Here is a 10,668-nt window from a genome sequence, read left to right as displayed (position 1 = left end):
TTGACAATATTGAGCAGTATTGACGAAAAAACTGGATAAGAGCCTCAGGCAGCGGGCAGGAATGAAGTGCCATTTCTTCACAGCTGTACACCTTTGTAATAGCTCTCTCAACCATGAACATGAATATAAAATGCCAGCTACTAAAAATCAGACAGCTTTGTTTCAATCGTTTTACTCAACCGTTCGTGTCTTTTGGCGGGGTGACGCTGGGTCAAGTTCAGGAGGAGACAAATGATAACAGAAATGATGCATCAGCTCTGAGAGAGCACATCTGCAAGATAAAGGAGGAATGTTTGTGTGCTGGATACACAAAATGGCTCTAGTATATCTAGTTGCAGGTGCAATGTTGGGAATGGGAATAATGTGTTGGGGGATCTAACACCGAGTCTCTAAAAGTATAAACCGAGCAAGTGTATGTTACGCATTCTGATGTTTTAATTCATTCAAACGGAGATGAACTAGCTAAATATATATTTATACATGTATAATAACATTTTGAAATAGCAGTTAGGTTTAATAAGGCGTGCTTTAAGATCTTATCAGTCCAAGTACATACAAATTGAATGAAAGGAAATAAAATCTAATAGAAGCCAGCCAAAACAGCGCGCTTTCATTTACTCGACTCTCATCATGTTGCTGACTATGCCTATGAGTATATCAGCTGTCTGTGATCTCCTTGAAAAACAGAAAGAAAGAAAACGACTCCTGACCATAGCTGTACCAGTTCAGATCTAAACTGCTGCTGAGTTTTAATGCTCAGATTTATTGTGCTTGTTACATTCGCGCGGCTTTTTCTCCCAGGGCAAGAGAGAGGAGAGGAGGGGCTGAGCTGTGCTGTGCTGCACCGTTCAGCTGCTCACCTCTCACTGAATCCCGTCTCCACCTTTCATCCCTCAACTTGTCCCACGTAGGGATGGATGAGTTCCACCGCCGTCGGACCTTGTAAAGTATCAGACCAATGCGTCTGAACTGGGGGACCGACAGTCACTGGAGGGTCTTTGGGCGTCGGTGATGTTTGCAATTGGTGACTGCAGAAACTGCCAACGTGTCGGCGAGTCGACAGACCACAGCTTACTTGTGCGCTCTTGGAGTGGGAGAATGGACATGTGAATGAGAACGATTTCCCTCGGCGGCTACAATAACTGTTTTGGTTCTTTTAGTTCACAAATCGTCACAAAGTCTCACAAGTGAAAACAGGATTGATGAGATTCTTTTTCATTTTTTCTTTTTTTGTTTCTGCTTGAGGAGGAATTCATGCGCCGATAGCTCACGAGGCCAATATGCCAGAATGGGTCCTCTACAGTATTTATTTCTCTGTGGACTTCTGCACACCCAGACCTATGGTAAGTTCATACAGTGCATGCATCTCTTACTTAGCGTCGTGGTTAAAAGGATGTCTTGTCCCACGTTATGCTATAGAAAGAATAGTCAACTGTGACCCAATGCGTATTCGACCACAGTGATTCCAGCTTAAGTCCACCAAGAAGATACTGAGTATGGTACGCGATTAACAGCTGGCACCCTTCAATTCTTGGTCATCATATTATATACTTTCTTCTCTTTCTTTTTAGTTTAGCCCCTGTATAAGATTTTGTTCCAGACCAACTATTTAATGGTTAGGTAGACAAAGTGATTATTTATTTATACGGGGTACCCTTAGCTGAATAGATTTCTTACTTGAATTAAATGGTTGACAGCTTATCAATATTGAGTAATCTGACAAAAAAAATGTTCTACTCATGTCGAAACCTATAATGGCTCCTGCTGGACCCACATATTGCTTTAATTCTCTTTATCTTGCGTCAGATACGTGGACTCACGTTCAGGTTGACCAGTTAACTTAATGGACCTTCTGCTGTCTCAAATTTGAAATGTCTAGTCTGATGTGGAGGCAGTGTACCTTCACATAGTCTTAAAATCTGTCCCAAGCTGTGCATGTGTTCAGTACAATGGACCTTTTAACATAAACACTGTATGCACAAAAATTCATTTGCACCTTTACATTTCAAGAATCTTGCGTTGTTCAATCTCCTGAAGTGTTTTGTGCTACTTTGTCCCATATAGCACAAATCTGTGTCAGTAGAGTAAATGTGTGCAGGTGTAAGCACTACACAGCACATAAAGTGGCTTTTGAAACGGGTGTTTCCTGTACACTGGAAATCCTGAGTTTATATGGTACAGTGTGTCAATGCAGCACACAAGAGCAGCAATCATCTTATCTTTATGAAACCTGTAGTTGGGGGGCGGGTGTTGATTGAACGCTGAGGTCATCATAGGAGTTGAAGTTTGTATTGGACTCCTGCTGACAGGTGTTTCCTGTGATTGGCACACCACATTTTTCTATACATTTACTGGGTTGAATCAGCACATTCTGACAGTTACATCATAAGCCATTGTTAATGCATGGCTGTTGCATTGGTTTTAATGGGTTTCTGTGGATATATATGTATTAATATGGAGATATATGTTAATACACATCCAGCATACCCATTCTTATGTTTTCAGTTAAAGGAATCTTCCAAGTTATAAGCTGAAGCTTGTACTGGTAAAACACTGTCAGCGTAACCTGGTTTTTATCAAAGTGTCCACTGCATGTAAGCTCCCAAATAACTACTTATTTTCTGCAAGGCTTTGAGTGTGGGCTTCAGCACCATGGATAGTTCTCACTAAATGGACATATTTGGGGAAAAAAATGAGCCTCAAAGGCTGGACATGGACAAAATATTTTAAAAATATTTTAACTGTTCTAAATGTATCTAAATATAACTCTTTACTTTCAGACTCCATTAAAATTATATCTGCCTTTTTAACCCCCATTTTAAGGAGTTACATTTAAAAAAAAAATCCAAATCTTTCCCTTCTTTTTTCACTCATTTACATTCAGGGTCATAGTGTGCATGGAGCCTGCCCCGAGTAAGAAATAGACAACCCCCTCCTGATGAGATGCCAGTCTATCACAGGGCCAACAGACTGACAGGACCCCACAGGACCTTCTTGCTGTTAGATGACAGTACCAACCACTGAGCCAATGTGCCACCCACAACTTAAATCATCTAATTTAAATTCTGTTGTCTGACAGAACAAGCCTCAAACTCTGCATTAGCTACTGTGGAGACCGGGTAATGGGAAGACCAATTAAACAAAGCCAGTATTTCACAAAATATGTGTTTGTGTGACTTTGCAGAGCCACACAAATGTTATAGATTATAGAGTTTTAAAAGCATTTTTAATACGCAGTGTATCTCCCTGCTTTGGCATGCTGGTGCCAGCTAATGGAACGCTTTTTGTCAACAAACCTCTTAACATTATAGACCATCACATCAATTTTTATTCACTTTTATGACTTTATTTCAGTTGCTGTAGAGCAGTCAATGATCACGGCTGCCTCTGCAGTTTGTATGATTTGTCCCCCTCACAGTTAAAAAGACAAGAGAAGCCAAACATCACTTTCATTTATTTATTATATATCTTATTTATTTTCTCCGTAAGACAGTCGAAAACGTAAGTTCTAGCGACTTAAACACTACACACTTGACTTGTTTGTATGCACACGACAGAGAAGACCTTTTAACTCAGATATTTTAATGTGCTCATACACCATGGAACAGATGAAAGTTGTGAGATTGTCATGTCGGTAAACAAACACAGTGCCACTACATTCGGGTCATTACTCTGTGACATTTAGAGGTGGAATATATGAAACACCACTGAATTGGTCAATAAATGGAAAAAAAAAAATCAGGCATTCCCGTGACATTTGATGGAGATCAGCTATCAAATACTGGGGGTTACAACGTAAATATTATTTATGGCGAAATATAGCTGTTGATTTGAAAAGCACATAGTGAACTTTGCACATCCTTAGTGTTAAAGTACAAATCAAAAAATCCATTGTAGCAGCTGCTGTTATACACCCACTGTGACAACATGTTTGATGATGTCAGTGTTTGATGGAACGTGTTAATGAAAAAGTTAATGAGATGTAATGACTCCTCAGCTCCTGTCTGTGAAAGTAAATATGGAAGCTTCAGTTTAGAAACACAGTATATTGTAGAGCAAATAAAAACCTGACACTAATCAGCTTTCTTTTTTTTTTCCAGGTACTGTAATCACATTATACTTTGTGTGTTCCACCAATCATATTTACAAATTGATGCAGAGGCATGAGTTACAGTTTAAATTGCAGTGGAAATTATTATTTTAGTGACAGACGAAAACCATTACTTATTTTCCAACATAATTCCCCAAGATTTCTCTCTGTCATCAGCTGTCATTATTTTAATCAAAAGAAGTATGATAATCAACAATTCCCTGTTTTTCTCTCTTTTTTTTTATTTTAGAGAAACTGTGATAAGCCAGTATTGCTTTACTGCTGTTGTATGACACAGTGCATTCTGAGTGCCTATTAACTTTTAAAGGTTGCTCATTTGTAGTTGATATTGCTGTTTTTGGTAACTCAGGGGTTACCAACCTTTATCCCAAACATACTGTTGGTTAAAAAAGAAATATATGTGTATATGAAATAAACATTATCATCATTCCTTTCCTTTAGGGTCTCGTCTTCGCCAGGAAGACTTCCCTCCCCGCATTGTGGAACACCCTTCTGACCTCATTGTGTCCAAAGGGGAGCCAGCCACTCTCAACTGTAAGGCAGAGGGTCGTCCACCGCCTACGGTGGAATGGTACAAAGACGGGGAGCGTGTTGAGACAAACAGGGAAAATCCCCGTTCCCACCGTATGCTGCTTCCCAGTGGGTCCCTCTTCTTCCTGCGCATCGTTCATGGACGACGGAGCAAGCCAGACGATGGCATCTATGTTTGCGTGGCCCGAAACTATCTGGGGGAGGCCAAAAGCCGGAACGCGTCTCTAGAAGTAGCACGTAAGTTTGACTTTTCATTGTGCCCCTCTAGGCACAAAGGTAATAACATGGTCAAAGAAATCTCAATGTCGCATGAAAAAAAAAGGGAAATAAATGAATATGGAGCATGGGTGAGGGTGGTAACCTTTTGTGGGGTATATGAAAATATGAAAATGTGCTAATATTGCATAAAAAAGTAGAGGTTAAATTAAGCAAACAATGTGGAGCTGTTGTGCTACCGTATATGTCATCTGATGTCATCTGTCACGGTGCACGCAAGATCACATAACCTTTCCGCTGAACCTACAAGTGTGTGTTAATTTACCCAGCCGTGTGCATAACGTGTGTGCGCATATGTGTGTGAATATGTTTCCTGACTGCTAGTGAGACCTGTTTGGATGACCTGTTTGAGTAATGTATGGGCAAAGCTGTGAATCGCTCCAGGGAGGGAGAGCAAAAGGAGGCAGGATTTTAACCCAGCGAACTCCCTTTCAGTGTTTGGATTTGGAAAGACGCGGCCAGCTCCCAGCCAGTTCTCTCCCTGTGTGGGAGAAAGGCGCTCTGGGCTATTCACATTTCCATTATGTGCTAAACTGAGCTGATTTCTTGCCATGAACAAGATGCACACACGCTCGGACGCACATGCATGCACACAAAAACACCCACACCGTCTCCCCTGCTCTGTGTTTATCATTAGCACAGATGGGGAATTCCATGCAAACAATATATTGCAATTTGGTTTTAAAATAATAATTTAAAAAAATATTCACCCACCCATGGCATTCTGTTATATTTGCTTTTTAATTCCAAAATAGGTGAATATAAGACATGAACCTAATGACTTGACTATGATGTACTACAATTACATTACTACGGTTAAAACTAGAACATGTCAGAGTCAGAATTATGGCACTGTTGTGGCTTCAGCTGATTTGTCACCCTTGGCTTTATGGGCAAGTCACAGAACAGGAAGGGAAAAAAACTGAGATAAGAACCATGAAGCTAATTGTAGCTCAAGACATTATCTGTAATCTGTGTGCCTTCTTTTTGTGCACCACATGATCTCTTTGCCTTATTGCTGTATTCAGTCCCTGTTGTCTTGTGTTTCTGTTGTCTTCTTTTACTGATGATACCTCGTCTTTGTTTCAAGGCAGTGAACTGTCCTGGAAGTGGTGAGGCTTACGCAGATGCTGGCAATGTAATAGGACATACAAATCGAGCCATAAGAACGAGTGTGTGTCTGTGTGTATGTGTGTATGTGTGCGTCAGAGGATACAACATTGGCTTCCCCATACAAAACGAGACATTGTGGTGTCGGGTATTATAGCTGGTATTATCTAGCATCCCTGTCTCACTGTAATCGGAATTTACACTGCACTTTGTATCACATTTACACTGCACTTCTTGAGCTGTACAGTTGTCTTTGAAGATAGTGAATAATTCTTTCTCATAAAGAAACCAGAGACCCAAAACTGTCGTCATAATGTCAAGAGACACATCTTCTGGCGGCTTCACTGATTCCCTTGACTGAATAGATGCCTACTTTATGAGCACAGTGACTGTGTCAGAGTGATTTTGTGGGGATTTTCTGGTTCTCCCTAAACACAATAAAGCTCATTTGTATGTTGTAGCTCAAACCGGCATTCTGAATTCATTTTCTGAGTTAATTCTCACATTCTTTGGCACTGTTAAAGCTGCAGCTACTTATAAGTTGTTTCTTGGGGGTTTTTTTTCGTGAGAAACCTATGTTATGTGTAGCAACCATACATATGTTGTAAATGTGACTTACCCAAAATAGAGTAGCAACACCTAAATATTAGAAAATATAGAAATGTCTTCCTCAGCATGGCTCAGCAAAGCTTTAATATTCTTTGAAAGGCATGTTTTGTTGCACATCATAGGATACATTCTTGAATCCACACCAATTGGTTTATATTTTTTGTATTCAAAGCACCATCGTAATCATTTTGAGGACATTTTGAAGGATCAGTGTTGGCTCTGAGGAGTACACCTCATGAGTACACTTCGTATTTCTAGATAGAGCCATACATATTTGGAGAATGACACTTTTTTGTGTGTATTTTTTCTTTCTACACCACCTTAGTTAATTTAAATCACACAAGCGAGATGTGATTTGAGTATAAACTTATGGCAGTAATTCAATGGATTTACCAAAAGTAAATGAAATGACTGCCTGAATTCTACAACCCATGGACATCACGAAATGTTGTTTCTGCTCTCTAAGTCCTTTACTGCCACCACCTTTAGTTCCTGTTTTTTGTGGGCCTTTCTGCCTTCAATTTATTTTTCTTTAATAAAAGAAAAGTAACAAGGCCATTGAAGAGTTTCCCATTCTGTTGCCTTGAGAAACTCTTAGGTTGCTTTTGGTGCGCTCTGATTAATTATATATTTGCACTGTGAAGTCCTGTCTGATCAGTTTTGCAGCATTTGGCTGAGTCTGAGCAGAGAAGTAGCACTAGCATAGCCTGCTAGTGCTGCTTCTTTAAGCAGTCACATCATCAATAACCACTCGGTTCCACAGGCAGCCATACATGCCATAACATTACTTCAACCATGTTTGACAGATGATGTGGTATGCTTTGGATCACAAACTGTTTCTCTCCTTCGCCATACTTTTCACTCCTCATAATTGTAGAACAAGTCAAGCTTGGTTTCATATGTCCAAAGATTTTTTCTTTTTTCTTTTTTTCAAAATGTTCCACATTTTTTCTGGCAACGTCAATTGACCAATATTTACATTTATGTAGACGACTTTGACAGTGATGCACCTACCCCCACAAGATGACTTGACTTGGTTAGATGCTACTTTTTGGTGTTGCTGTTCTTGTCAGTGCATTTGTTCTTTTTTAGCAGTGTATCAGATGTTCAATTTCCCAATTCTAACTTTATTATTTTGATTTCCATCCTAATAATTGCCTTCACATGAATCAATCTTCATTGATGTCCACTGCAGTGGTGTACAGAAGCAAAACTAAAAACAAAAAATAAATGGTCCAAATACTCATTAATCTATTTGTACAGCTCAGTATATCTTGTCTATTATAAGGAAGCCCAGGATAGGATCCACATATTTTCAGTATGTATTATATTTATAGTAACTGCCTTGTGTACATAGTGTTAAGGGATCATTTTTGTTTTCCACAGCCTTTCTTACATAAAGGACAGTACATGCCGGGCAGATTTTAGTCTTCTCTGTGTAATTCAGAATATCATGGTTACAGGGATGCATAATCACATGACTCCTCCAGGGACTGCAGGTTCCTGCCAGTATTGCTGCAGCCAAAGTTGTCATGCAATGCTCCGGGTGGGAGCAAACGGGTATACGAAAGTGCTGTGGGGATGATCTGACAGTGAGTCTAGCTCTAGAATGGTCTTTAGGAGTCCACACACATCCTCAGATTTTCTAATGGGCTGTAGCATTGTATCTTAACCAGTGGCTCAGAAAATGTAGCTAACTAGAGGGGTGCTGCTCCCTCGGGTACATTTGTGCTATACAAGCTCAATTTTGGTGGTTCGTCATGCATTTTGTGAGCTTGAGTCTGAGTGAAATTTGAAGAGACATTATTCATTCCGTGTGATGCAAAACACTTCAGCTGTTTAAGATGGCAGCAAAGCTTAAAATATGTAAATTATGCAGATATGCCAGACAAACCTACAGCTGACAGACTGGCATCAACAAATGATGTACCTCACAACATTTGTTTGTCATATAAATTAGCCAGTCCATACTAAAACATCTATTTGCACACATATTTTCTTTCTCCCCTTATGCCTTAACAGGGCTCATGTTAAAGAATTAATAGTAACAGTGCAAATTTAAACCACAGGTTTTTTTGTTGTTGTTGAGAATCATCTAAAAGGACAGACAAAATGTTAGTTTTTCTTGAAATCTGAAGAAATTATTGTGCATAACTCACCATTTCTTTATTTCCTCCATTATTTGATTTGTTATTCACTTAACACATTGGCATATTTTAAAGTCTTTGCCTTTAACTTGCTTCTTGTGCCTAATCATCTAGCTTCAGGCTGACTTCAATACAACTGTGATGTCTAGAGGGACAGTATTAACATATTTTTATACCATCTGCATGGTTATTCCTTCCTTGTTAAATCTTTTAGCGCACTGTGGATATTTTCCAGCACCGTGGTTTTTCAGAGGAAATGTTTTACATTTACATTGACTCTTAGCTGAGCGAGACTGAACTAACCCTGAATAAGTAGAAGTGGAAAAAAATGAAGGCTAGAAAGCATAAATTTTATCCTGTGGACAATGGGAGCATATTTATTTTCTAAGCTGATGGACTATAGCAAGGCACGAAACAGAAGAATTTTCAGCCTTCTCGAGATTCTATTTCCTGACCGTCTTATTTGGTGTATATCTGACACAAATGATAACATCAGCTATTTCAAAGGGAAAAAAAATACCTGTTTATTATTAGAATGTCATGTATTTTTTTCTTGATAAACAAGACCCATTGTGTTTTTGCTACTGTTGCAACATGTCACCTGGATCTCACATCCAAGTATGTAATTTTAATAATCGACAGGCACCTGCTGTCAGTGTGTACAATCACACTTGGCCAACCACTGAGGCAGCTTTTTTACATATTCACTCTGTTAAGTCAGACATTGCAGCTGAGCGCTACTTCTGAGCAACGTGAACAAACAACTGTGCAACCTCCAGGCCACCAGTGGACTGGCACTAATCATCAGAGTGAGTGGCTGATGATGGAATTAGAACAGCTTCCTCAAACTATTAAGAGAAGGGACAGAAAGACATGAACGGTGATGTTTTGAAGGGAGTTGTGGGCGGAGAGGCGGCAGATGCGAGGGTATTCATTAGCACCAAACTCAAGAACAAGACGAGTCCCCTTCTGTTCAACTGTGCTAGGAGAATTAGATGTATAGTCACTCAGCCAGACAATCATCAATTAAATCCTCACAGTCCCAGACAACTAGTGAACTAAGCAGAAACAATGCTAGATAAATCTAGTGCTAGATTTTATTTTATTTTTTTTTACCATAGATCCCTATGGTAATCGTTTTTGCTGAAATATTGAACACAAAATTTTGGAATTTTAGTATAATAGAAGAGTAAATTAATTTACTGACAGTTTGATTTCAGACTGAAATCTGCGAGGTGGGACATGTGAAAAAGTCTTGAGCTGCCCATAACGTCTTTAAATTTTGCCTGGAAAATGGGAAAATAGGTGCAGTGATTCATTGAAACATGTCCAAACATAAATGGAAATAAAGTATATAAGTTAAAAGTTAAACGTTTGTACAATTCTTGAAAGTCAGTATTTGGTAAGACTTTCTTTGTTCTTTAGCACTATCTGAATTCTTTTTGATTGTTGGATTTCTTGCAATTTCTTCAAGTAGTTTTCAGGAATCGTTCATCAGGCATCTTTTATCTAAAGCTTTTTTTTTTGTTTGCTTTTGTTCTGTTCTCCACCATAGAACCAAGTTCGCCAGAGCTTCTCTTTATATTTTTACATGTTGTACTGCCATTTTTGGGAGCATTACAAGTTGCTGTACGTCAATACAACCGTTCTATCCCAAATGTAATAATATGTATGCATTAAGTCCATAGTAAGTACATAAATTGCAAAAAAAGGGCAATAAACTACAAAAAAAGGAAATAGTTTTTGCTTTTTAAACATATTTCTAGTTAGAGAAATTTCAGAGGTATATACTTAAAAACTGTGAATACAAAAAAAGTTGCAGAAAATAGTTTCCAACCACAGGAAAATAATTTTGAATGTCTTCATAGTTTTATTTTTTAGATA

The 10,668-nt window shown here is 38.8% G+C and overlaps 1 protein-coding gene across 2 annotated transcripts in view; it reads left to right on the top strand.

Moving 5' to 3' along the window:
• The first annotated feature begins 824 nt into the window (after positions 1-824).
• Positions 825-10,668, top strand: part of LOC102213855 (roundabout homolog 2-like) — an 81,484-nt gene continuing 71,640 nt past the window's right edge. For both annotated transcript variants that reach the window (XM_005737900.2, XM_005737899.2), the window contains exons 1-2: positions 825-1,343; positions 4,553-4,879. In XM_005737900.2, the coding sequence (XP_005737957.1) occupies positions 1,289-1,343; positions 4,553-4,879 (382 nt within the window). In that variant the 5' untranslated portion in view covers positions 825-1,288. The remainder of the gene's footprint in view (positions 1,344-4,552; positions 4,880-10,668) is intronic.

Source organism: Pundamilia nyererei, unplaced genomic scaffold, assembly GCF_000239375.1.
Source record: "Pundamilia nyererei isolate P.nyererei 1_Seehausen unplaced genomic scaffold, PunNye1.0 scaffold00080, whole genome shotgun sequence".
Taxonomy (NCBI): domain Eukaryota; kingdom Metazoa; phylum Chordata; class Actinopteri; order Cichliformes; family Cichlidae; genus Pundamilia; species Pundamilia nyererei.
Note: the sequence above shows the minus strand (reverse complement) of the source record. Positions and strands in the feature narration are given on the sequence as shown.